Source organism: Podarcis raffonei, chromosome 15 (genome assembly GCF_027172205.1).
Source record: "Podarcis raffonei isolate rPodRaf1 chromosome 15, rPodRaf1.pri, whole genome shotgun sequence".
In the NCBI taxonomy this organism is placed as follows: Eukaryota; Metazoa; Chordata; class Lepidosauria; order Squamata; family Lacertidae; genus Podarcis; species Podarcis raffonei.
In genome coordinates, this window is record NC_070616.1 from 268,553 (window position 1) to 296,518 (window position 27,966).

The 27,966-nt window shown below is 48.4% G+C and overlaps 1 protein-coding gene across 1 annotated transcript; it reads left to right on the forward strand.

Annotated features, from left to right (window-relative positions):
* Nucleotides 1-221: 221 nt before the first annotated feature.
* Nucleotides 222-27,524, forward strand: UNC119 (unc-119 lipid binding chaperone). Its single transcript, XM_053366374.1, has 5 exons — nucleotides 222-455; nucleotides 23,586-23,699; nucleotides 24,787-24,889; nucleotides 25,690-25,862; nucleotides 26,677-27,524. Exons 1-5 carry the CDS (start codon nucleotides 290-292, stop codon nucleotides 26,787-26,789), a joined length of 669 nt encoding a protein of 222 aa, XP_053222349.1. The 5' UTR covers nucleotides 222-289; the 3' UTR covers nucleotides 26,790-27,524.
* The last annotated feature ends 442 nt before the right edge of the window (nucleotides 27,525-27,966 follow it).

Sequence of the window (27,966 nt, forward strand, 5' to 3'; positions counted from 1 at the left end):
CTCTCCTACCCCGCGCTGGCCGGCGCTCTGCACGCGCTCCGAGGCGCCCTTGCGTTCCCTCCTCCCTCCGCTGGGGAGGAGCCGGGCGCGAAGGGGCGGCCCGGCGGCCGCAAAGGCGCTTAGGGCGCGCGGCCGGGCGGGCATGAGCGAGGCGACCGTGGTCGCTGTCGCCGCCGCCGCCGCCGCTGCAGCAGCCTCCGCGCGCGCCGCCGCCGCCGCCGCCACTCGCTCCGCGGCCGCCCAGAGCAGCAGCAGCAGCAGGAGCAGGAGCAGCAGGAGCGGCGGCACCATGAAGGTGAAGAAGGGCAGCGGCGCCGGAGGAGGAGGCGCGCCCGGGGCCGGCGCTGGCGGAGGAGCCGCCGCCGCCGCCGCCGCCGCTTGCACCGAGGAGGAGCTGCTGCGCAAAGCTGCCATCAGCCCCGAGGACGTGCTGGGGCTCCCCAAGATCACCTCCGGTAAGGCGGCCCCGCAGGCCCGGAGCCCCCTGCACCTCTCCAAGCGCCGTGCGCCCTGGGCGCAGCGCCAAAGCGCAACCCCTCCGGACGCAACAACGCCAGGCCCCTCGCCCGCAAAGACCAGTCTTTTTGAAAGATATATATAGTGGGGGTGGGGGTGGGGAGGGGGTCCCTGAATATTCAGCCCCCCGATCTTCCCCACCCACTTCCACTCGATCCCTCTAGGGGCCGCAAGGGGTGTCCCTGCTGGTCCTCCCCGGCAAAGTCGGCTGGGGGGGGGTGTCTTCTGTCTCCACCGGCGCTTTTCCTACACTGTAGTCTTTTCCGCGGGAGGGAGAAAGTTGAATGGAGGAAAGGAAGCAAATAAAGTAGAACAAATGCTGCTGTTCGTCTATTATTATTTCATTCCTTTTGGGTTGTTAACATCCCAAGAGTGTCGTTATTTTGACTTTTTGCAAGTCTAGATGGTTATTTATGCTCCTTGTGGATAATTTTTGTTGTTTTATCTTTTTGGCAAACCACAATGGAATAAAGTATTGCTCCAGAGCCCCCTCCTGTGGTTGTTTTCTCAGAAGTAGCCCCATGGGGCTCGCTTCCCCTAGGGCCTAGGTGACCCAAGACCCAAGCAGTCCATGGCAGGTTGCGTAACCAGACATGTGAGTGCATGTCAGAAGCAGGCATGACACGAGTGTTACCGTCGCCTCTCAGTTTGCACCTGTGTTCTTCCAGGGGGCTTATGGCCTGCTATGGCTGGCTGGAGTTCTGGTGGGCCCCTGGTGCTCAGAGGCTCCTGGCACCTGGATTCTGCCAGTGTCTGGCTTCCGCCCGTCTGTGGAATCTCTCCTGCAAGGATCGATTTGCCAGGATACGTCCCTTGCATTGGAGAGAAGCGGAAAGGTGTCCCCGCATTGAGTTTTCAAAGTTAGCGTGTGAATAGTTGGAGGAGATGATAAGGCTTTTAATGTTTAGGGACTGGTAACTTGAAGTAGTTGTGCTTGATTTCCACCTCCTCCCTCCTCCTCCCTTTTTCCTCTTGTGCCATGTCTTTTTCGATGGTGAGCCTTAGTGCTGACTTTTCGGGAGCCACTTCCGAGAACCTTTTGGGCTAAAGACGCAAATGCTGTCAAGAAGCGGGAGGTTTGCACGTCTCCAAGCTCTGCCACTTCCTGGAGTGTGCAAAAGCAAACGGGCTCTGTGTAGGTCTAGTCAGTGCATGGGTAGGCAAACTAAGGCCTGGGGGCCGGATGCGGCCCAATCGCCTTCTAAATCCGGCCCGCGGACAGTCTGGGAACCAGCGTGTTTTTACATGAGTAGAATGTGTCCTTTTATTTAAAATGCATCTCTGGGTTATTTGTGGGGCATAGGAATTTGTTCTTTTTTTTCTTTTCCAAAATATAGTCTGGCCCCCCACAAAGTCTGAGGGACAGTGGACTGGCCCACTGCTGAAAAAGTTTGCTGACCCCTAGTCTAGTGTGTCCTTTGGGAGCTTGCCCAGGGCAGGTGTGCTTTTGACCTGCGTGGTTGCAGCTTTGTGGCTTTCCGCCCTTAGACAAGGCTCTGGCAGGGAGAGGAATAGCTCCGGTTTGGGAGCAGGGCTCTAAGGTTTCGGTCCCCAATGGCATCTCCAGGTGGGTCTGGGAATGTCCCTCCTGCCTGAAACCTTGGAGAGCCACTGCTGCCTGCCGGTTAGCCTAGACCAGAGCTTTCCAAGCTGTGTCGTGACACGTTTGTGTGTCGTGCAAACACTGCTGACGCTCCTCTCAGAGCTGGGAAATGGTTAGTTTAACCAGGGGTCAGCAAACTTTTTCGGCAGGGGGCTGGTCCACTGTCCCTCAGACCTTGTGGGGGGCTGGACTATATATATTTTTTTTGGGGGGAGAACGAATTCCTATGCCCCACAAATAACCGAGAGATGCATTTTAAATAAAAGGACACATTCTACTCATGTAAAAACACGCTGATTCCCGGACCGTCCGCGGGCCGGATTGAGAAGGCGATTGGACCGGATCCAGCCCCCGGGCCTTAGTTTGCCTACCCATGGTTTAACCTCTGGTTTGCTAGTAAAACTGAATTATGCTGCTGCGAAATGATGCGTGTCTAAAAAGTGTGTCACCTACATGAAAAGTTTGGAATGCCCTGGTCTGAGGGCAGTACCAAGATGGTCCAGTTGTCTGGTATAATATAGGGGAGTTTCCTATCTTCCAATTTAATCCAGCTCTTAATCCAGCCCCATGAGGACAGGAATCTTGCTTCTTAAATCTGGGGGAAGGGCCTTAGCAGAAGCTTGCTCTCTTCTCTCTTCAGCGGCTCATGGTCTTGGTTTGACTCCTGTAGCTGTCTGTATATTGCTGAGGACTGCAATTCAATCCTCCTGTATATTCCACTCTCAAAATTTGCATTTAAGTGCATGTGGCCTGAGATTTCCTCTGCTCCTGGCGAGCCAGACGGTTTTGTGGTTCGTTTTTGGATCTCAGTTAATTAGGGGTGTATAAGATGTGGGAATGTAGGAAGTGCCTTTGTCCCAGGTCAGACGGTTAACCCATCTAACCCAAATTTGTGCCTCCTGTTGATGCGTTGGACAGGTCATTCCCCTGCCAAACCACAGGGTGTAGAAAGCAGACCAGTGGTCCATCTAGCTCAGTATTGTCTGCACTGACTGGCAGCAGCAGCAGCAGCAGTTCTCCAGGGTTCCAGGCAGGGAGCCTTTCCCCCAGGATTAGGTGGAGATGCCATTGCGGATTGAACCTGGAACCTTCTGCATGCAAAGGAGGCAATCTTAGCCGGCCTACAAGGAGGATTGAGGATTATGACCGGAATTCACAGCAACGGACCCTTCCTATGAACCCCTCCCTACGATTTACTAGCCGACCATCCCACCGGCAAGAAGGGACTGCCTTAAGGGGTAGAGCTTTGACGGGTCCAGCCTTGGCCATTATAGATGCTCCTAAAGATTGGCAGACACAAGCCCATGTGACCCCCCGCAGCGATAACCATCTCCAATCCTCAAAATGGCTGCATTCCTGGTGCTGATACCATGACGATGCAGGAGACACTGGGAGATCCAGTAGCCCTTTGGACAAACACTGAGGCAGTGGCAAGGCTAAACAAGCTACTGGAAGCTAACCGAAAAGGATGTCTTTCTTCTGTCTTACATAGTGCTTTCCCATCAACAAGCCTCGATCCTCAAGGCACGACTCCTGCAACTACAGAGCATACGGCAAACGACGAGTCTATGGACTTGTCGGCTAGTAACACCCCCTCGTATCAAGATTCTCTCTTACAGCGATCTATAAATTCGCCCCAGCCACTGGCTGCTCCTGTGACATGTGACAACTTGAACCTGAAATGCAAACAATCAAAAATCACTGCCTTTTTTCACCCTACTGCCCCTTCACGCAGCGTGCACCCCCATTTGGATTCTCCAGGATTAACCACGCAAGAGAAATCATGACTTGAGGGAAACACAAAGCGGCCTCTTACACTACTATCATGGAATTTGGCTGGTATTAAATCCAAACTGACAGATCCATCATTTGTTGCCTATATAAATGGCAGCCACATCCTTCTATTCCAAGAGTCATGGGCCTGTGAGGACTTCTATCTAACAGGATACAAGGGCTTCTACCTGAATGCCACGCAGAACTCGTTATCACATGGTAGACCGCAAGGAGGCTTGGCTACTTTTGTTTCCTTAGCCATAAATCTTCAGGCCGAAAAAATCGACATCCAGTCGTCACTCATGCTGATTATAAAGTTGCAAACAGCAGAGGAAACGATAGTAGTGATCAATATCTACTTATGTCCAATTTATAAGAGAAATTTGGTTGATCTGAGATGGCAGGAAATCCAAGTGACATTGGAAACGCTTTTTGATAAATACCCCGAAGCCACTTTTTTGTTGGCGGGAGATTTTAATGGACGCCTGTCACACACTGACCAAATCTTATACTCTAAATTTAGCAAGTACCCTTCTTCACCTCTTATGGCTACAGATCTTTTACCAAGGAAATTCAAAGATAACATAGCCACTTACGCAGGTTTCAAATGCAGGCAAACCTTGCTGGCCCTCAATTTCCTTCTGCTAAATGGGGCAGTCAGCTCGGACTACCCTGCCGAATTCACCTATTGGTCAGGTTCACGTGCATCCACCATTGATTTTGTATGGATACCTCCCGACCTTACCCCAAAAATATCCAGCTTTAAGGTGGCTACAAGATTGGAGAGTGATCACTTCCCTCTAGAAATTTCCTTGACTCTGGCTGACGAACTTGATAGGCACTCCTTTGTGCACCTATCAAATGATCATCTGGAGATAAGACCTACAGCCCTTAAATGGACCTCCAACTCGGCCCAGCAGTTGAATGAACTTCTCTGGTCTGATCAGCTCCAAATAAAAAGGGCTTCCCTTATGCAGGCGGATGAGCCTCTACCAATATATGACGATTTAGTAGAACTTCTAAAACCAACACTAGCTCGGTCCCCCACAAAGCATGGTAAACAGTTTTTCAACAAAAAATGGTTCGATGAGGAATGCAAAAACTTCAAGAATCATCTGTATAATGAACGGTTGGCATACAGAGCATCAAATGACCCCATGCCAAATAACCACCTTATCACCCTCAGGAGAAGTTACAAAGCCCTACTAAAGGAAAAGAAGCTCGAGGCAGAAAGAAACAATTGGAACAACCTTTTGATAGCTGCAGAGGATAGAAATCCAGCCTCTTTTTGGCAGTTAATTTCCAGATACCTGGGTAGGCCGCTTGCAAGAATAGAACCCCACATCTCAGCGGACACTTGGGAAAGATACTTCGCCGATCTGTATGCAGCCCATGATGCCTGCGGAGATACGGTGGAGCCGGAAGCACTGCCCGATTGGGACCCAGTTACATGCCCTGAAGTTGAAATTCTCATAGATTGATTTAAAGCAGGCAAGGCCCCCGGTGATGACCTTATATCCATTGATGCCATCAAAACAAATAAAGATTGGTGGATCCCACTTTTAGCAGCACTTTACATGCATATAAACAAAACAGCAAAATTTCCCTCAAGCTGGAGCTCTGCGTTGATTGTATTAATACATAAGAAAGGCCCACGTACAGAGCCGAGCAACTTTAGGCCAATCAGCTTGCTAAATGTCATTGGGAAGATTTACTCGGGGTACCTGCTAAACAAACTATCGAAATGGATGGAGGACGACAATATCATTGCCGATGAACAGGCGGGTTTTCGCCCTGGAAGATCTACCACAGACCAAATATTAACCTTGAATCACCTGGCGGAAAAGTATGCCGGCAAAGCCCCAAAGGTTCTTCATGTGGCTTTTATTGACCTTAAGCAGGCATTTGATCGAATCTCTAGAAAGCAGCTATGGACAAAACTGTCTGCTACAAAGATCGATCGTCGTCTCCTTCATCTGATTGTCAGCCTCCATACAAACACCTTTCTGAGAATCAGGCTAGACAATAAAGGCCTAGTCTCCAACCCTGTTACCACCACTAGAGGGGTGGCCCCAGCATTGTTTAGCTTTTACATTAACTCACTGGTGACTCACATGGCCAATGATGCTTTCCACCCCCCCAAATTAGCAGGCCGATCTCTGAATGTTCTTCTGTATGCGGATGACGCCGCACTTCTTGCCAGATCCCCTATTGGACTGAGGAGAATGTTGCAAGCTCTACATGAATACTGTGATCAGCATGAGCTCCAACCCAACTATGCTAAGACCAAGATCATGGTCTTCTCTGCCCGACCGAGACTCCATCGATGGTCGATGAACGGGATCCCCCTAGAGCAGGTTAACTGCTTTAAATATCTGGGACAAGTAATACGGTCAAATAGGTCTTTTCTGGCCCATAGAGACTATATAACAACTAATGCATCTAAAGCAGCCATCCAGATTAGATCTCTATATGCTAAGAATCAGGCTCAATCAGTGAAGATAGCTTTGAGACTCTTTCAAATGAAAGTCCTCCCCCTTCTTTTGGTGGGCATCTCTTTAGGCTCCCGTAGGGATTTTCTGAAACTGGATTCTATCCAAACGCGATTCCTTAGAGCCATCCTTAGGATTCCCCCCTCGGTAGCGGGTGTGGTTATGAGATTAGAGGTCGGCTGGCAAGCTCTACGGTATGTGGCCTTGAAGACGAAGCTCTGGCTATGGCTCAAGCTTTGTTTTAAACCAGTGGGTATTGCCCCCTTGGTATTGAGGGACGATTTCCAATCATCGTGGGAAAGGGAGGTCATTAACGAGGTTCAATCCTGCGGATTGTCTCACCTTTACTTTGAGTCTATGACGTACAATCAAGCTAGAGCTGTGATCTCCCGGAGACTGAGTGACGTTGCCAGACAAGAGGACATAGCCCAGGTAAAACCAGGGATGTTCCTAGGGGACCAGATTTATCGGACCATACCAGCCCCCTACCTTGCAGAAATCCACTATGTGGAATACCGCAGACTTCTTACAGCGGCTAGATTAAATGTCCTTGACTCTGCGATATTGTGGGGAAGGTACAGGGGAGTACCATACGCCCAGAGAACCTGTCATTGTGCCATGGGTGTGGTTGAGTCCACCGAACACATTCTCTTGACTTGCCCTTCTTATGCAGAGCTTAGACAAAATTTTATAGACCCACTCCTATGTCAATTTAGCTTCCTACCCGGAGAAAACCAGGTTTTACACTTGCTGAGTAATGTCACTAGAGCTATACCTTCCTTGGTGGCCAAATTTCTTTTTTTAGCTTTTAAGCGTCGCAAGACTATAATTGACTGTATTGATATGGGGCTATCTGTTTAGCCCATTTTAGTGTTGGCTAAGTTCTAAAATCTTCCTGGATGTTTTAACTGTGTATTGACAAATGTACTTTTTTCTGACTGACGGTCGAATAAAAGGTTGATGATGATGAAAGGAGGCAATCGACCACCAAGTTGCAGCCCCTAAAAAAAGCAATGCGAGATTCTAGTCCTCATGGTTCTGAATTGTCTCTGAAAATTACCCCTGTTTATAAAAGGGCTCACACCGCATCATCTTCATATTCCATATTTAGGAACACAAGAAACTGCGTTGTACCAAGTCGAACCATTGAGCCATCCAGTTCAGGAGTGCCAGCACTGACTGGCAGCAGCTTTCCAAGGTTTTATGTGGGGAGTCTCTTCCAGCCCCACCTGGAGATGCTGCCAGGGGTGGAACCTGCGACCTTCTGCAACTGAAGCCCCCTTGCTCCCCGCACGTGAAGATTAAAACTTTTGATGCATCTTTGCCAGTTTATTGATTCTGAAGGCTTCCTGCTTGGGCTGGGTGGCCGTGTGCTAGGAGCTGCCAGGAACTTTGGCCCGCTGTTCATTTGCTCTATTTATTCGATTCCGTTTAATTCTTGACCTCCTCCCCGCAAATCATCCCAAAGCAATGAATGAGAATGTCAACGATTAAAAAACCCCACCCATATTCATCAAACAAATTTGCACCCAGGGAAGATGAGATAAGGATCTTTGCTCAAGAGATTTCTTTGAAAGGAAAGGTCTTTGATAGACCCTGGAAAAGCAGCAGAGATGGCGTCTGCCTGAGACGTAAAAATAAGGCGTTCCAAAGGTTGGGTGCCACCACACTAAAGGCCCTGTTCTGTAGGAAAGGTTCTGCGAGAGGCCATCTCCTGCGGAGCAGAGGGATCAGTTGGGCATATAATGCGTTAGAGGATCTTTTAGGATCCCTCCAGGCTAGTGGTGTGTTATTGTGTGTGTGGAGTTGAGTTCTGTAGCATGACGTTGATGCAACGAGAGTGTATTAATAGTGGATTTTTACTGGACCGTCCACACGTCGTTCCACAATATTAGCTGTTTTGCGATAACTACTCCAATGTTGCCACAGTATTGCCCTCTGAAGGGACACTCTTGGGCTATAGTGTAACAAAAGATAAACTGGAGCTTGTGCAGCTATGGAAAGTTGGACGAAATTATCCAGAAACTTTGGAGCATGTGCCAGTGAGGAACTAAGTGTGTGCCCACCATGAAATCTTTGCAGGCACAGTGTTGAAAGTGTGACAGTCTTGCGCACAAATAATTATTTGTTTATTTCATAAAAATTATACACCTCTTGATTGAACCCCCCTCCCCCCCAACCTCAAAGTGGTTTACAAAAAGATGAAACATTAAAGTCAGGGGGGGAAACTACAATGCATTGAAATATAGAAGCTGTTAAAATGCTATAGCGGATTAAAATCCACACCAGCTTTTGTGGGCAGGCTTGTCTAAACAAGAATGTTTTTAGTAGACTCCAGAAAGAGTGCAGGTGACCTGATCTCAAGAGGCAGGGAGTTCCAAAGTGCAGGTGCCGATGGAAGTGGCCAACACTGGAACAGCTCAATTTGGAGAGCACAAGTCTCTTGAGGACCTGGGTTCGAATTCTGAGGTGGGCAAAATATTCATTGTATTGCAAGGGGTTGGGCTGGATGACCCTCGGGGTCCCTTCCGACTCTACAATTCTAGCATTCTAAGTTGAATGCATTATGAAAAGGGTGTCTGGAGGACCCCTTGGGTATCCGGTTTCCTTGTCTTGGGGAAGGGGCTGCAGCTCATTGACAGAGCCCCTGTTTTGCACCCAGAACCTCTCAGATTCAGTCCTGGGCAGCGTCTCTTGGTGGGGCTGGGAGAGACTTCTCTTCCGACATCCTGGAGAGCCAGGGCTGCCCGTCAGAGCAGACACTGCTGAGCTAGATGGAGCAATGGTTCCGGCTGGCAGAAGGCTGCTTCCTGTGCTCCTTTGGGTCCAGCCCCGACCAGGGTGAGGGCTATGGGGCACACGGGGGTGTCCTGTTGGAGACATCCGGGCAGCCGCTGTGGAAAGCTGCCTGCCGGCCTCTCTGGGCCTTTCGTCTGACCCAGCAGGGCTGAGTCCTGCTCCTACTGCAAAAGTGAGATCCTCTTGGTCTTAAGAACATCAGGTGACCCTCCTGGGCCAGGCCAAGGCGGGCCCACCATGTCCAGCCTCCCCCAGGGCAAACCCACAGGCAGGATTCGAACACAAGATATTCCCACATCGCAGGGGGGCTAGACTAGATGACCCTCGGGGGTCCCAGTTTTGTGGTTCTACAAGGAGCCTCGCTGCTTCCGACTGTGGAGGCAGAACATCAGATCAGGCCTGGCTGCAGGATCAGGCCAGTGGCTCCTCTGGTCCGGCATCCTGTCCTCAGATGGCCACCCCAACATCCTGACGGGAAACCCGCAAGCGGGATCCGAACCTGAGCTCCCTCTCGCCTCTTGTAGTTTCCAGCCACTGGCATTCAGAAGCCTCGCTGCCTCCCCACAGCCCTCTCCTCCTCTGTGAATTGGCCTGATCCTCTTTCAAAGGGGTTGGGGCCCCTCCTGCTCTCCTGCAGGGCGTCCAGTTCCCCCCGTCCGCTTTCTGAGCAGCTGGCGCTGGAAAGGTGTCCTTCCAAGGGATTACGCCCAACTCGAACCCTCTGCGTCCCCTTCCCTATTGCCCAGATTTGCGGCTCACTCCTCTCAGGGCCTCGCGCAAAGAGGGCGGCCGATTAGCCAGGCATGAGCCCCGGGTGCCTCTCCCCTCCTCGGTCAGTAGTGATGCTCTCTGCAGAGCGAGGAATAAATAGACTGTTTCGGGCATCTTCTGCGACAGCTGGTTCTGCACGGCACTTTTTCGATTTCTCTTGGGCCCCTTGCCTCTCGCCGTTTCCATTTATTTGCTTCCTAGAAATTCACACGCCGCTCGATTGCTTAAAAACAACGCCGCCCCTCCAAGGCGCTTATGAAAAAGAGACAATTATCTGGGAGGAGAAGTAGCAACAACCATAACCGAAGGCTGTTGAAATGTTAGGTGAAAACTCGCAGCAGCTTTCTGAATGTCTGAATGGGCTTGTCTAAATAAAAAAATGTTTTCAGTAGGCACTGGAAACAGTACAGGGAGGGTGCCAGCATGATGTCCATAGGCAGGGAGTTCCAAAGGTCACCACGCTAAGAGATGGAGTTATTGCAAATGCATGGCTGTTATTTATGCAATTCTTTGCCCCAAACCTTTGCTGTAACTTGGTGCCAGGATGGATTTGTTAAAAACGCAACACTAAAATACTTGGGAGTCCTTTGTCCATTTCTGGGCACCCCAGTTTAAGAAGGGCATTGACAAGCTGGAAGGTGTGCAGATGAGGGTGACCAAAATGATCAGGAAACCAAGCCTTGTGAGGAACGGTGGAAGTAGCTGGTCAAGAGGAGACTGAGAGGAGATACGATAGCCATCTTCAAATGTCTCGAGGTTGTTTTCTCCAGCTCCAGAGGGGAGGACTCAGAACAGTGGCTTCAAATTGCAAGGAAGGCGACTCGACATCAGAAGAACTTTCTAACAGGAAGAATTGATCAAAGTGGAATGGATTCCCTCTGAAAGACCCTTTTAAGCAGCTGTCAGGGATACTTTAGCTGAAATCCCTGGATTGCAGGGGCTGGACTAGGTGACTTTGGGTATCCCTTCTGACTCTATGTTTCTTCAATTTATTGGAGGTTATTAAAGAGAGCTCGCTCCTTCATGGATCACTGCCTTGTCATGGCGAAGGGGCCTGAATAACTGAGAGAAGCTATGAGCTGTGCCGTGCAGGGCCACCCAAGATGGACAGGTCATAGTGGAGAGTTTAAACATGATCCACCTGGAGCAGGAACCGGCAAGCCACTCCAGTATCCCAGCCAAGAAAACTCCATGGACAAAAATAACAGCTGTATGGAAGTGAGAGCTGGACCATAAAAAAGGCTGATCACAGAAGAATTGATGCTTTTGAATTATGGTGCTGGAGGAGACTCTTGAGAGTCCCACGGACTGCAAGAAGATCAAACCTCTCCATTCTGAAGGAAATCAGCCCTGAGTGCTCACTGGAAGGACAGATCCTGAAGCTGAGGCTCCAAGACTTTGGCCACCTCATGAGAAGAGAAGACTCCCTGGAAAAGACCCTGATGTTGGGGAAGATGGAGGGCGCAAGGAGAAGGGGACGACAGAGGACGAGATGGTGGGACAGTGTTCTCGAAGCTACCAGCATGAGTTTGACCAAACTGTGGGAGGCAGTGGAAGACAGGAGTGCCTGGCGTGCTCTGGTCCAGGGGGTCACGAAGAGGCGCACACGACTCAACGACTCAACAACAACAAAGAGAGCTCGGAGGGCTACCTGTCAGGGATTCTTCAGCTGAGATTCCTGAATTGTAGGGGGTTGGACTAGATGGCCCTTGGGGTCCTTCCAATTATAGGATTTTAAAATCATGTTTACACATCAGGTTGCGGGAGTGGAATTGGGAGCCGTTTTGTGGCCCAGGTGAGGGGGATTCCGTTCTCCGACCTGGGATGCACGTCAGAGGGAGCTAACAGGCCTCTCCTTCTCCTCCTCCCTCCGCCCATCCATTTTTCCTTTTGCAGATCACCTTCCTATTTATAGCTGTGCTGTGGTAACTGCTAATGAACTTATCTGAGAGCCAAATCCCTCCGAGAGAGGGAATTATCTCCTTGCTACGCAGATGGGCTCCTGTGTGTTGATGCGGGGATTCACCGGGGCTCCTGCGTCATTAAGGTGGGATTCTTTGGGACTAGTAACTTACAAAACAACCCTCTCCGGTCCGTGTCGGCGGCTGGTGTTGACCGAGAGAGACCCAGGCATACCCTGGCACAATAATAGTGCAGATATCTGTGGCCAAAGTGGATTGATTTACGCTGTGTTTAAATATGCGAAGTGCTTCTCCCCTAAGCCCCATTTAAGATATTATTATATCAATATCTATCTATCAACCAATCTAGTTTTTGTTTTGTTACGTATTTTGCGTCCTCATTTTGTATTTTTTTATGTTGTTAACTGCCCTTTGATCCTACGAAAATGTAGGTCATAATACAAATGTAATTAATTAATAAATAAATAATAATAATAATATAGCTCCCGTTTTGCAGATGGGGAAAACTGAGATGGAGAGGGAGTTGGCTGCTGTTTAGAGCTGGTGGCCTACACAAAGTCCCTGGGTAGGAACCCCCTTATTTCTTGGTTAGAAGACTAGGACATTGGAGACAGGGTTCAAATTTTCACCTGACCTTGAAGCTCTGTGGGTGTGACCTTCGGCTGAGAGAGGCTCTGGGTGGCCCCAGCCTACCTCACAGGGTTGTTGTGAAGACAAAGCAGGGAAAGGTGTGTGTGGAATGTCTGTCCCACCTCAAGCCCCTCGCAAGAAACCTGCTTTTAGTCTATTGCTATTTTAACACTTTGAATGTCTCGACTTATTCTTGTTTCCCCCCAAGGCATTGCTAATTTTATCGCATTATCTTCCCCCCTCCTTTTTGCAGACACATGGTGTATAAACGTTAAGAAGTAAATAAGCCTGGGATATGAATGTCCTAGCAAAAAGAATAACATGAACGTCAATAAAATAATTGCATCTTTAAAAAAATGCCTCCTTTGGCACTCTCAACACCAGAAACACTTTAAAAAAAATTTAAACTGCAAGCAGAGACGCTTTGGGGTGTCAGGTTCCTCCTTCTGACCTCAAGGGCTTGAATGTGTGTTTGCAACTTGTGTGCCCAGTGTATCTGCCTGCGGCTTCCTATCGCTTCTGGTCTTGCCACTCCGAGCGAGAGACCTTTCTTCAACTTCCTCTCCTTCGCCCTCATAACACCCTAATCGCTGATTCTCTGGGCGTGGGTGTCCTCGCCTTATACCTGGCTTACCTCGACACTGCGGGGTTTTAAAAATAGCCCCTGAGCTTATCAGTTGCCCGAGCAAAGCTTGTTAGGCAACAGGGCTTTGGGGAAAGGGGGGTTGGCCCATTTTCCTCCTCTGGGGGTGGAAGAAGATGACATGGTATCCTGCAGCGCTGTTTCCATTACGCCGCAGTTTGCCTCCCTCCAAAAACGCCGACACGATTAGCCATCCGCCGTGGCGAAATCGCTTAACTTCTGCAATGGATCGAGGCAGCTTCCTTTGCAGAATGATGTCGTGAGTGACGTTTTCTCCCTGGTCCTTTCAGTGCAAAAGGAAGCTGGGTGTGTTCGTCGGCTGCATATTTCTTGCAGACTGAAAGTTATAACAGTTGCGTCGACCCATTAATTCCTGCACTGCAGTGGGTTGGGCTAGATGGCTCAACTCTACCAATTCTTCCATCTCTATAATTCTACAATTCTAATAATAATAATAATAATAATAATAATAATAATAATAATATATTATTTATACCCCCCCTATCTTTGTGGCTTAGGGCCCTTGTATTTACGGGACCGCCTCTCCTGCTCTGCCCCGCAGAGGACCTTAAGGTCCATGAACAACCATAGTTTAGAGGTCCCAGGCCCTAAGGAAGTCAGACTATCCTCCACCAGGGCCAGGGCCTTCTCAGTGATGGCTCCGACCTGGAGGAATGCTCTGTCCCATGAGACCAGGGCCCTGCAGGATTTAACCTCCTTCCGTGGGGCATGTAAGACAGAGCGATTCCGCCTGGCCTTTAATTTGAATTCGGCCTGATCTTTTATTCCCCTTCCTTCCCTCCCTCTCCCCTTTTTATGAAGATTACCCACTCTGGGATCCCACAGCTAATTCTCCCCTGGTCTCCTCGCTGGCCCAAATAGGACTAATTAAGCCAGCTAGCCCTGGTGATCATCTAATGTTTATTGGATGGATTTTCCCTCTAAATTGATTTTTGAATTCTGAATTTATTGTTATTCATGTTTTATACTGTATTTTATGCTGTTTTTTGTTGCAGCAATTAAGTTTTTTAAATTTGTTGTTAGCCGCCCTGAGCCCGGTTTTCTGAACTGGGAAGGGTGGGGTATAAATAAAAATGTATTATTATTATTATTATCTGGCTGGGTTTCCCCAGCTGCTCTGGGCGACTCCCAACAGAATATTAAAAAGCACAATAAAACATCAAACATTAAGAACTTCCCTAAACAGGACTGCCTTCAGGTGTCTTTTAAAAGTAAACTGGTTGTTTATTGCCTTGACATCTGGTGGGAGGGCGTTCCACAGGGCGGGCGCCACCACCGAGAAGGCCCTCTGCCTGGTTCCCTGTAACCTTGCTTCTCGCAGGGAGGGAACCGCCAGAAGGCCCTCAGCGCTGGACCTCAGTATCTGGGCTGAACGATGGTGGTGGAGACGCTCCTTTCTGTTCCAGACATGAAACAAATAAACAAACACGAACCATTTCCTCTCCCAGTGCCTAATCTAACATTCAACTTTGCTTCAACTTTTTTATTTCATGAATATTTTGCATTGCAGGGGGTTGGACTGCTAGATGACTTAAGGGGTCCCTTCCAACTCTCCACTCCTGTGAGTCTGTTTTGTGCACTGCTTGATGGTAGAAAACCTCACCGCAGTCTCCTCTTAACTTATCTCACTAGCTTTTCTAACTTAGATGTAACTTATTTCAAGAGTGGTGGTTTTCCTGTGACCTTTTTGACTCTCTTGAGTTTCGCATTCGGGGCTCGTTGCTTTTGCGTAACGAGCGTCTCTTCCTGCACGTTGCGCAGAGCTGCTCGCCTGCGTGTTGCCCGGAAGCCACCGGCCTCTCAGCTTGTGAAGAAAGAACACACTGGCGGCATTCGCACCCGGCGTTTTCCCAGCGCGCCCCTGTTCAGCAGCCGCTAAGTGTTGGCAAATCTGCCAGTCCCCCCATTTTCCAAATCTTAAATTCGGCTTGTGACTTTCCCCCCTAAAAGAAATCCTCAGGAAAAATCTGCAACATTTGGTGTGAATTTTTCTACACAATTCTTTTCTACACAATTTTCTACACAATTTTCTTGAATTTTTCTACACAATTCTACGTGATAATTGTGTGGTTTTGTGTGTGTGTGTGTTTGTGTATTTGCAAACCGGTATTCCCTGATAGACTTTAGGGAAGCTTTTAATATCTGAAGGACTATTGTATTTTAATATTTTGTTGGAAGCCGCCCAGAGCGGCTGGGGAAACCCAGCCAGATGGGCAGGGTATAATTATTATTATTATTATTATTATTATTATTATTATTATTATTATTATTATACTGCATTTCTATCTGTCCTTTTCACTTATATGTTCCTTTTTGATGTACTGTTTACTGTAGCATATGTATTTTTGTACAAGTTCCCTGTCTGGAGATTTGCATTGCAAAATTCAAAGAACAGCAGATTTTGGAGGACGGCTACACTCTCAGCACTTGCATTGTTTATTTATTGTGTATTTATTCGCATCTCTCTCCCGCCTTTTCCACTGAGGAGCTCAAGGTGACTTACACGGTTCCCCCCTTCTCACTTAAACCCCACAACACCCCTGTGAGGCAGGCTAGGCTGAGAGAGGCAGTTTCTGACCCTCAAGGTCTCACCTGGTCTGTGCTTCATGGGCCAAGGGGGGGATTCGCACCCTGGTCTCTCCCAGCCCCTGTTGTTGTTGTTTAGTCGTTTAGTCGTGTCCCCCTCTTCGTGACCCCCTGGACCAGAGCACGCCAGGCACTTCTGTCTTCCACTGCCTCCCGCAGTTTGGTCAAACTCATGCTGGTCTCTTCGAGAACACTGTCCCGCCATCTCGTCCTCTGTCGTCCCCTTGTGCCCTCCATCTTTCCCAACACCAGGGTCTTTTCCAGGGAGTCTTCTCTTCTCATGAGTTGGCCAAAGTCTTGGAGCCTCAGCTTCAGGATCTGTCCTTCCAGTGAGCACTCAGGGCTGATTTCCTTCAGAATGGAGAGGTTGGATCTTCTTGCAGTCCATGGGACTCTCAAGAGTCTCCTCCAGCACCAGAATTCAAAAGCATCCATTCTTTGGCGATCAGCCTTCTTTATGGTCCAGCTCTCACTTCCATACATCACTACTGGGAAAACCAGAGCTTTTACTATACGGACCTTTGTTGGCAAGGTGATGTCTCTGCTTTTTCCCAGCCCCTAGTCCTCATTTAATCCCCACAACATTCCTGTGAGGCAGGTGAGGCTGAGAGGCAGGGATGGGCCCAAGTTCACATGCAGTGAGCTTCGTGGGCCAAGGCGGGGTGTGTGTGTGAATTCGAACCCTGATCTCTCCCAGTTCAGAGTCTGATGCTGTAACCACTCCACAACCGCTGCCTCTCAGAAACGGCAAATCAGGTAGGGTTGTTTTTAAATGCAAGCAGAATTGACTTCCTTTCTCCTCCTGACACATTATTTTCTTGGGTTGCCCACAGGGTGCGTTTGATTTAAATCAAATTGATTTAAATCACTAGTCAGTAAGACCTGATTTAAATCATTTTTTTTTTGTACAGAAAAACTCATTCTTGCTGGTATAATCTTAATATTTACAACCAGAGGAAGGTTTCATTTTTGGAATAATAATTTTTCAGGGTAGTTTTTACAGTTATATCAAAAATTATGGTTATACTATTAGAAATACATAGATAATTATGAAATAATTGAGAGGTTTAATAAGGTAACTGTTTATATTTGGAAAACTTTTCTGCTGTACTTTATTGGAAGGAGAAAAACAATCATTTCCTTAATAACAATTTAAACAATTTATTCAACTTAAACAATAACATTATAGCATATGTATCCATGTTTGTTAACTGATGTGGTTAAATGGTTTTTTTGTTTAAAAAACTTTAACCGAGTTTTAGCACACATGAAAAACTTAAAACAAATCCTTATTTCCTGATGAATAGCCTTTGGACTACAATGTATCTTAAATAGAAAGCTATCTTTAGTAAGATATTTCCTCCAAAAGCATTTTATTTTAAAAATCTGATTTAATTTTTTTTAAAAAAATCCGATTTAAATATATATATATTTGATTTAAATTTTTTAAAAATCCAATTTTTAATTTTAAAAAAAACCATTGATTTTTATCCACCCTGGTTGCACATCTTCCTCATTGACAGCCACGTGGGCCTGGTGATGGGTGCCAAGGCCCGATGGCCACCTCTCGCTGCGATGCTCGCGTTGGCAGGGGTTGGACTAGATGACCGCTGGAGACCCCTTCTGTGATTCAAGAGCCTCGGAGCAGAGGGACTGTGGGAAAGGGAGGCTGAGCAAGCTGGCGGGAGCCCCTTTTGCTCCACCCTGGGGACTGGACCGCTCTATCTCCCTCCCACCCCAGATGAGCCATGGCCACACCATCTCCATGGCAACCGTTGCTGAGGGGAGATGGCCGTTGCCATGGTGCTGGGAGGGAGGGAACAGTGTGGGCAACTCTGACTGGCCTGCGCCATTCACCGGGGCAGCATTCGCCAACCTGGTGCCCCCACCGTGAAGTTTTACGAACTCGTCCAAGGGTGTCACCCATCTCAGTATTGTCTGCACTGATAGGCAGCAGCGGCTCCCCAGGGGTTTCGCCAGGGAATGTTTCTTAGCCCTACCTGGAGATGCTGCCGGCGGGGATGGAACCTGGGCCTTCTGCATGCCAAGCAGCCGCTCTGCCGCGGATCTACATGCCACCCTTAAAAGAGAGGTGCTAGTGATTCTCATTAAAGAGATGCTTTGAATTAACAACAGATGAAGCAGCCTTCTGCCGAGTCAGACCATTCACATCCAGCCCAGTGTTGTCTACACTGACCGGCAGCAGCACTTTTCGAGGGTCTCTCACAGAACTTCCTCTAAAAAGAGAATAAGTTTCCAACCCTCATGGTTCTGAACTAGAGGCTGGTTTAAGCAGGGGCAGAGGAAACTGGCTTAATCCCATGGCAGACCATTTGTGCACCTAGTTCAGTATTGTCTGCACTGGCTGGCAGCAGCAACACCTCCAGGATTTTGGGCAGCGGATCTTGCCAGCCGGCTTACTCACCAAGAGGGGAAGGAATCTGCACAGCTGTTTCCCACTGAGTTTCAATGACTATTTGCAGATAATCTAGAAGGCCAATTATTTTTAAATATATCTACATTGGTATCCTCAAAAATATTCAGGAACATTAATTTTGGACAGTGGTTGTGTGTGTATTTGTGTGTGTTTAAATTTTCTGCTTCATAATTTAAAATACTCATTTTACACCCTTAAGATATCAATGACTTCCCTTCTTGCTTTCTGTGGTTCATTTTACATATCATATATCCCTGCATATTTTACAAAAAAACCTATACCGTTCAGTATTCCACTATGGCGTCCATCAAAGCTTATTTGCACTGCTGAATTTATCTTAATGCTTCCAGCGTTTCCAGCTGTACACTGTTATTTCCCATATATTAAACGTTTTTCTGTCTTCTTTAAATGTATGTTTGTGCGCAACTTGTTTCTTTTGTAATATTTATCCTTTCTGTCAAGATTAAATTTAAAAAACCTTTTCATTGCCACCATAAATGATAACACGCTGGGCTTATCACAGCCCCTCCAGCAATGGGGAGACATGGAAAGAAGCATTTTTGACCCTTGGAAACGAGGAAGGATGCCTTCCTTGTGCGTCATTTTTCCTAAGGAAACTAGATACAGATTTCAAGGGTTGGAATTCCTATATTTCATTCCAACCTCCGGGAAAAAATTGTGTGCCGGTATCTGTTTCCTGTATCCTTTTAAGGGGTTCCATCATATCTGCAAGTTATATTAACTTTGGACCCCTGCGGCTTGGTGGAGCTAGAAACTGTCTCTCATGCCTTGTTATGCTACCGTTTCTACAGGGATGTACACTCGGTATTTATTACCCCTGCTATGCAAAAAATCTCCAAATGAATCCGAACTTCAATGTCTAAAATCCCTGTAGGGGACAAGGATCCTGAGATCAGGTTAAGGGTAGCCAAATTCCATGCGATTGCCATAAAACTTAGGGAACAAGCTGTGCTATAATAATGATTAAGGCCTTAAATGATAATTTAAGGTTATATATTAGTGACTAAGTTTTAATTTATATATATTTTTTAATTGCTACATGTGTATTGTATGTGATACCTAATTGCAAATTCAAATGTATCCCTATCGTGTTTTATGACTTCCTTGAAATCGTATATGGACTGGAACTGGTCTGTGACCGAAATAATAAAATTCATTCATTCATAACTTTGGCTGATTGACACCCGATGCCCTTTTTAAAATGTGTTGTAGAAGGGGAGGATTATTGGGTTGTTCTTGTTTTTATTATGTATTGTGTGGTTTTATATTGTGATTTTTAACGATTGACGCTTTATTATGTTTTTATATTCTGCTGGAAGACACCCAGAGTGGCTGAGGAAACCCAGCCAGATGGGCGGGGTGTAAATAATGCAAATTTATACTTTATATTATTTTATATTTTATATTTTATGATATGCCCCGAGACCTGTGGGGACAAGGCAGTATACATGTGCAATAAATAGATAAATAATAAATAATAACAATTAATCAATTGTGCAGAGTACCATCTGGGGCGCTTGGGCTGCCTCCTTGAAATACCCTCGCGCAGCCGCCCCCTCGCAGCTGACCGCACCCTGCTGATTCGCTGCATCCGATCCGGCCAATCTGGGATCTGCCCAGATGGTCCATTTGCCGATGAGGGCGGCTAACCTCGTTAGCTGTCCGGAATTAGAATCCATTTAGGGCGCGGGGGCCGGGGTGGGCGGCCTCTCTGCCAGGCTTAGGGCGAGCGAGTGCCGCGGCCTCTGGGCAAAAGGCAGGAGGGGAGCTACTCTCTGTTAGCAGCAATAACAATAAAAAGGCAAAATGCTACTATTGATTTATTGCTGTAATGTCACAGAGCACAGGTTGCAACTTTAAAACACAATACCCAAAACAATCTGAAAGCACTTGCCTTGTTTACCTATGAGATGGACTTGAGCCCATTTGATCACTCTGATCGGGGAAGTTGGCGCTGCCAGGTAACACCCGTTCTGCCCTTGTAAGAACTCAGCTGCTTAGCGTGGCAGCGTGTGCACCTTGGAACTCCCTGCCTCTTGATATCAAGCACCTGCTAAGAACAATTTTGTTCGGGCAAACCTGCCCATATGCTTAGGAAGTTAAGGTAATTCTAGCCTGTTTGAGTATTTTACCTTTTGTATGCTTTGAAGTAGGCTTGCAAATCTTCCTTGGTTTTCTTGTTTTGTCATCTTGTCAACCACTCTGAAGTTTTTGCCATCAACTGGTAAGAATTTTATTAAATAAAAAATAAATGCTACCTTCTTCAGACTCTGCTTGGAGTCCTGGGGTAAGTCCAGTTCTGGGCACCCCAATTTAAGAAGGATGTTGACAAGCTGGAAGGTGGGCAGAGCGTCCAGGATGACCAAGGACATAGAAACCAAGCCTTATGAGGAGTGGTTGAGGGAGTTGGGTATGTTTAGCCTGGATAAGAGGAGATTGAGAGGAGAAAGGATAGTCATCTTCAAATATCTTCAGGATATCCACATATCTCACATCGAAGATGTAGCTACCTTGTTTTCTCCTCTGAAGGGTGGGACTCCAACCCGTGGCTCCAAGTTCCAAGAAAGGAGATTCCGACTCAACATCAGGAAGAACTTTCTGACAATAAGAGCTGTTCAACGGTGGAACAGCCTCCCTTCAGAAGGTGGTGGACTCTCCATCCTTGGAGGTTTTTAAGCAGAGATTGGATGGTCATCTGTCCTGGACGCTTTAGCTGAGATCCCTGCATTGCAGCGGGTTGGACTAGATGACCCTGGGGTCCCTTCAAACTCTACAACTCTATGATAAATTGTGCCACTAACTCACATGAGTTTTTAAAGCCCTGAACAACTCAGGCCCCACATAGACGGAAGGCCGCCTCCTTCCCCACAGTCCCCATTGAGTGTTGAGATTGGCAGGCGGTGCCTTCTTGGTAGTTCCCCCCCCTGCAGATGCTCAGCGGCTGAGGGAAAGAGGGCCTTCTCTGTGGTGGCCCCTAAGCTAGGCAACTCTCACCCCAAAGAGGTGCACCTGCCACCTTCATTGTCCTGCTTCCATTGAATGCTGAATGCCTTTCTACTCAGGCTCGCAACATTCAGGGTACATATTGTAGGACCGACTTGATTTTTGTGATTGTAGAGTCATGGAAACAGAGAACTGTTGGAAGGGACCCTGAAGGTCATCCAGCCCAACCCGCTGCTGCAATGCAGGAATCTCAGCTGAAGCGTCCAGGACAGATGACCATCCAATCTCTGCTTAAAAACCTCCCAGGATGGAGAGTCCACAACTTCCAGAGAGAGCCTGCTCCACCGTCAAAAAGCTCTTGCTGTCAGAAGGTTCTTCCTGATGTTGAGTCGGACAAAAAACAAAAACAGCTTAAAATACATAAAAACATGAATAACAATAAATTCAGAATTCAAAAATCAATTTAGGGGGGGAAATCCATCCAGTAAACATGAGATGATCACCAGGGCTAGCTGGCTAAATTAGTCCTATTTGGGCCAGAAAGGAGACCGGGGAGAATTAGCTGTGGGATCCCAGAGCGAGTGATCTTCATAAAAAGGGGAGAAGGAGGGAAGGAAGGGGAATAAAAGATACTAGACTTTTGTGGATGCAGCTTAGAATTGGCTTTTCTTGCCGCTGCATCTCGCGTCGAATCTGACTATGTGCTAACATGAACTTACTGGATTCTGATCCATAATTGACTTCTGACTTGCTCAATGATTGAAACGAATTATTGTGTTATACATATCTTTAGGAGTTTGAGTTTGTAATCTCTGTTAGAGTTTGTAATGCTTGTCAGGATACATACTTTTGCATGGATCAGTTTTTGTTACAGTTGACTGTTGATTTGTGAGTAGGGACCACTCCCACTAGGGAAACGAACATTGGCCTGAGTTCTTGGTGCGCTTTTTTCTTGGTATATTTAACAACAAGGACTCCAACTTATTTAACGCATCTCACTGTTGGCACAGATTTCCCGGGGTTCCCTGGGAGAGCGCCTCTCTGTCAGGGAGGAGCGGGGGCCCAGATCCGCCTCCTCTATTTAGGTGTATTGGGCTTAGCGGCTGCAAAGGAGCTTATCCTTTTTGTTCTGTCAGAGGGCAAAGCCTCTTAGGGTTGGCAAGGCTGCAGCCGCAGGGGCACCAAATGCCGGCCTGGGAGAGGCAGGAGGCAGAAGGGAGAGGCTTTGCGAAGGAGGCGCTGGCCGTTCCTCACGAGGGGGAGAGGCAAAGCACCATGCGTCCTTTGATACAAAAATAAAATAAAACAAAAATCCTGCGTTAAAGAATTTAAAATTTGACGGCAGTTGTTGCCGCTTCAGGACAAAATAATAATAATAATTTAGAAGCTGCCTTAAAGCAGTTCTAGAAATAAATTAGCTGGATTCTGCAACCTGTGTGGGAAATTTGAACGCTTTTTATTCTGCTTGCGGAATAGGGACAGGAGGAAAGGATTGTATTCTTATTAGTTTTTTAACATATGATTTTCAACAGTCATTAAACATACGGTACTTTTATATCGTATACAATTTTTTTTTACTTCCATCAATCACATCTGAAAATTTTCCAATCTTTCCCACTTAATTTACATTTCTTACTTTCACTATTACATTTAAGTATCATAACTAATGTCTCTCTGCTTTCTCTTCTTTGCAATGTTTCATATATTCCTCCTTAAAAAACTTCTTGTAGTCCTACTAGCGTAATTTGTTGATTGCAGTTGCTCTTCAAATAGTTAGGAGGAAAGAATTGTATTCACCTTCCTCCTCTGGTTACAAGCAGATGGCGTTGGCTGCAGGTTTCCGGTGTCTGCTTCCAGGCATAAGGTCTAGAAACTTGCTTTGAAATTCAGTTTTTGCAGGATTATGGTGTACGCACAGCCACAACACCAAGCCTGTTTCCACCTGTTGATGTGGATTTAGGTTGAGTTCAGTCGCAGGCCTATTCTCTGCATAGACTCCACAGCAAGAGGAATGAGAGATGGGCGAATCTGGCAATTCTGATGTCTCTCCTTTTCTCATTTCTCACTCAGCTCATCCCATTTCAGCATCGTAGAATGGGAGAGTCGGAAGGGACCCCCAAAGGTCATCCATTCCAACCCCCTGCAATGCAGGAATTGCAAACAAAGCATCTATCAGTTTGCAATTACTATTATTTGTTTAAGTCCCTTGTGGGAATTCATCAGCAACATACATTTTTCCTACTGTACTCAATTTATACATGCACTTTTTAAAAACAAATCAGTGAAATCTGACCTGCACCAAATTTCTCCCCCCTCCCCCCACCGAAAAGGAAAGCGGAGCAGCTTTCGAACCCTGCACCTGCCTATGGGGCCGGTGCGCCTGCCCTGCGCCTGCCCTCCTAACTGCGACGACCCTTCTCTCCCGCAGACTACCTCTGCACCCCGGAGGAGAACGTCTACAAGATAGATTTCACCCGGTTCAAAATCCGAGACATGGAGTCGGGCACAGTGCTCTTTGAAATCACCAAGCCGCCGGCTTCAGGTAAGTTCCTAGTCCTCTTTATTCTGATGGAAGGGACTGCTTCGAACAGGAAGCTGCCTTACAACCGAAGCTGACCATTGGTCCATCTGCCTCAGTATTGTCTGCACTGGCCGGCAGCCGCTCTCCAGGGATTCAGGCAGACAGGCTTTCCCCCCAGACTTCCCTTGAGATGCCCCTGGGGTTTAAACCTGGGACCTTCTGCATGCAAAGCTGTTGCAAGGCTCTAGTCCTCATGGTCCTGCTTTAAACAGGAGCCTCGTACTGTGTCTGCTCAGTGGCAAGGGGTCTACAGAGTTTCTGGCTGGATATCATTCCCAACCCTACCTGGAGAGTCCTTGGGACCTTCTGCATGCCAAGCAGGGGCTCTTCCTCTGAGCCACACCCCTTCCCAGAGGTCTGGATGCTTTCTCGCTTTGTCACAGATTTCTAGCATTTTGTTTTAGTGCTTTTTGCTGTTGTTAAACCATGGAACTCCCTGCCACAGAAGACAGGATCCCCTTGAAGAGCCCTCTGGTGTGAGACCCTTAGATACATCAGAGGAGGATCAGCACCCGCCTTGTCTTCAAGAACTGCGGTACCAAAAGATCCAGGTTCGGAACACGGGTCTGTGGTCTCCGAGCCACTGTGTTCCTAAGGATTCAGGGGGTTTCCTCATGAGGAAGCAATCCCTGGATCTCCTTCACAGCCGCCATTGGTGGTTCAGGTGTGGTTTAGGAGGACAGCGTATCTAACCCAGCGGCTCTCAACCTGTGGGTCCCCAGATGTTGTTGGACTACAACTCCCATCATCCCTGAGATCTGGCCTTGCTAGCTAGGGGTGATGGGAGTTGTAGTTCAACAACATCTGGGGACCCACAGGTGGAGAAAGGCTGTGATGGACCCCCTTGGCTTGGTCCAGCCAGACTCTTCCCTCCATCTCCTCCGAGAACTCCTCTTTAGAGAACTTGCTTTTGCTTTCAAGAGTCAAGTTCCTCGTCTTCATGATTCTGTGGGAGGGAACAGGGTGCTGGACTGGACGGGCCGGCAGGCTCTTCTTGCCTTGGGATACCTGCCCTGTAGCTTTCATTTTCTCTCTCTTCTCCTTCCAGAGCGAGAGCACAGTGACAAGAAGGACGTCGACCCCAACGCCGGGCGCTTTGTGCGCTACCAATTCACGCCGGCGTTCCTGCGGCTGCGTCAGGTTGGGGCCACGTAAGTGACCTGGCAAGGCCTTTGCTTGCCTCTTCCATGTCTGTTTGGATAAATGCACCTTATAGGCCGGGGAGGGGCAGCCTCCAGCTCAGGGTCCAAATGCTGCCTGGGGCTGATGGGAATTATAGTTTGCAACATCTGGATGGCACCCGGCTGGGGAAGGCTGTTCCACACAGGCTGGCAGCAGCTCTCTTGGCATTTCAGACCAAGGATATGCCCAGCCCTAACGGGAGATGCCACCTGGGGCCTTCTGCATGCCAAGCAGGTGCTCTGTACCCACGAACTGTGCCAGGGGCTCTGCCACTTAGCGAAAGGCCTTCTCTGAAAGATCAAGATTCTGGTCCTCATGGTTCTGAGTTCAGAGCTGGTTTAAGGGTCGCAGGAAGCTGCCTTAGACTGAGTCAGACCGTTGGTCTGCCTAGCTCAGTGATGCCTACACTGACTGGCAGCCACTCTCCAGGGTTTCAGGCAAGAGTCTTGCTCTGCCCAACACTGTGGATTGAGCCTGGGGTCTTCTGCAAGCAAGACAACTGCTCTGACACTGAGCTGTGTACTTCCCCTCTCTTTGAGAGTAAAAAAAAGTGACTCCTCGCCGAGAAATTGTCTCCCACTTTTTCACAGAATCATATAATTGTTGAAAGGGGCCCTCAAGGTTTCATCTAGTCCACCCCGCTTCAGGGCAGGAATCGCAGTCTGCTAACGTTCTGTTCTGATAGTTTTATGACTCCGCTCTTTTGAAAACTCTGCCTTCCACCGCTACGTTTTGCAGGGCCCTCAGCTTTCTCTTCCCCCTCTCTCAGGGTGGAGTTCACCGTGGGCGACAAGCCCATCAACAACTTCCGCATGATTGAGAGGCATTACTTCCGGGACCAGCTGCTGAAGAGCTTCGATTTCGAGTTCGGCTTCTGCATCCCCAGCAGCAAGAACACCTGCGAGCACATCTACGAGTTCCCCCAGCTCTCCGAAGACCTCAGTAAGCGGCTGCCAACGGGGGGGGGGAGAGGGGGGACAGTAGGGCAGCAGGAGCCGGGGGGGGGCAACCTCTGGAAGTTGTTGGACCCCACCTCCCAGCAGGCATTGCTTGGGAATGCTAAAAAAAAGCTTCCTTCCGCCATCTTGATTCAAAATGGTGCCTGATTGTACCAGCCTGCTACATTATTATTATTAATAATAATAATATCCCACCTTTTGCCCAAGGCTTCTGCAAATTAAAACAACAGCGACACATAAAGCTAAAAGCATACAGAATCATTAATCAAACTCTAACAGAAATGAAACAATATAAAAAACTGATCTATTAAAATATGGGTAATATAAGCAGCACAGGGCTATTTAAAAGCCCTTTCCTTTAAAAAACAAACCCAAAAAACAACAACAGCCAAAAGCCTCTATCCCAAAAGCCTGTTGGCAGAGGCGTAGCGTGGGGGGTGCAGGGGGGGCCGGCCGCACCGGGCGCAACATCTGGGTTAGGGGGCGCAAAAATCCACGGGTTAGGGGGCGCAAATTACTTGCCTTGCCCCGGGTGCTGACAACCCACGCTACGCCACTGCATGTTGGAATAGAGCGATCTTCTCCCACTGGCAAAGGAAGCGGCGAATCTGGCTTCTCTTGGCAGGGAGTTCCAAAGGTTGGGAGAAGCCCTCCCCACGTCCAGTGGGCCTGTGGGGGTGGTGGGACCTAGAGAAGAGACTCCCCCTGGGCTGGGCATCTTTGTTTGGGGCGTTGCAGTCCACCCTATAGCCAGGCTGCCAGCTGTGAGCCTCTTTCTTTCCCTTCCTCCTTTGCAGTTCAGGAGATGATCCTGCACCCCTACGAGACCCAGTCAGACAGTTTCTACTTTGTGGATAGCAAGCTGGTGATGCACAACAAAGCGGATTATTCCTACAGCGGAGGACCCTGATGCGGAACCGCCAGGCGCCTTCCCCGCAAATTCCTGTAGAAATGGGTTCGGGTTTCCGCCGGCCGGCTTTGGCATGGAGAGCCAGGATCCGAGGACCCTGCCAGGAGCTGGAGTTTCGGGACTAAAATTAGCTGAAGTCGTTAACTGTTCCTTGAGCTGTCGAGGCAACCCCCCCTGCCCACCCCCTCTCCCAGGGAGAGCCTCTTCACACCACTGAGTAACCCCGTAGTTGTGGCTTGAAATAGCTCCACGTAGTTAACTCCAGGCCAACCAGGTCTGCGTTTCATACCAGCTATGGTGTGTGTGTCTCTCTCTTCGTCTTTGGCCCAGGGGTTTGGTTTTGGGTTTTTTTTTGTGGAAAATCCACCCCAGATGCTCTCTCTCCAAGAGAGTGGCGTCCTCGATGACCCCCTTCTTCTCGGAACCGGTGGCAGGTGGATGCGAACTCTGAGACGTGCACCTTCCCTCTGGTCGGACGAAGGACCTGTGTGGTCCTCGGGGCAGAGTCCTAACCTCCCGTTCCCATTTCCTTTGCCCCTTCAGCGTTCTGAGAAGCGGAAGCAAATCAGGACAACCTTTAGATAGGTGTGTGGTTTTTTTTAAAGAGGGGTCTTGCTGTGGGAGCCTCTGGCACTTGCAAGAGGTGGCAACTGTGCGTCTCAGGCTGGGTGGGAGCCCAGATCCCGGAACACCTCATTCAGCCCAATCCCGGGGGTCTCCTGGGTGCCCCACCCTTTGCCCCACTCTTTCTGTCTTGGGGGGATCCTGGAGGCTTGGCCGTTGGGGTCTATTACTCCCATGGTCACACTTCCCCACCCCAAGGCCAGCAAATCTCTGCATTCCAATGTCTGGTGTCATTTGCACTTAGAAAGATAGCTGTGGGTATATTAGACCTGATGGGGTATTCCTCTTCTGCCAGGCCTCTTCCATCTTCCGTGCAAATCCTGGAGAGTTGGGGGTCTCCAGCCCTTTCGTGGGTCTCCCCTCGTCCTCAGCCCCTTCCGCAGACACCTCTTCCTCCCCATACAGAACTGGCCGACTGAACCCCAACTCCTTATCCCAAACCCAACTTCTGTGTTAAAGGAGAGCCACTCAGACCAGAATCCTATAGACGTTCCAGCCAGGGGGGGCTTTTTTGGGGGGGGGAGAGTAGCCTGCCCTGTTAATGGGGATTTGG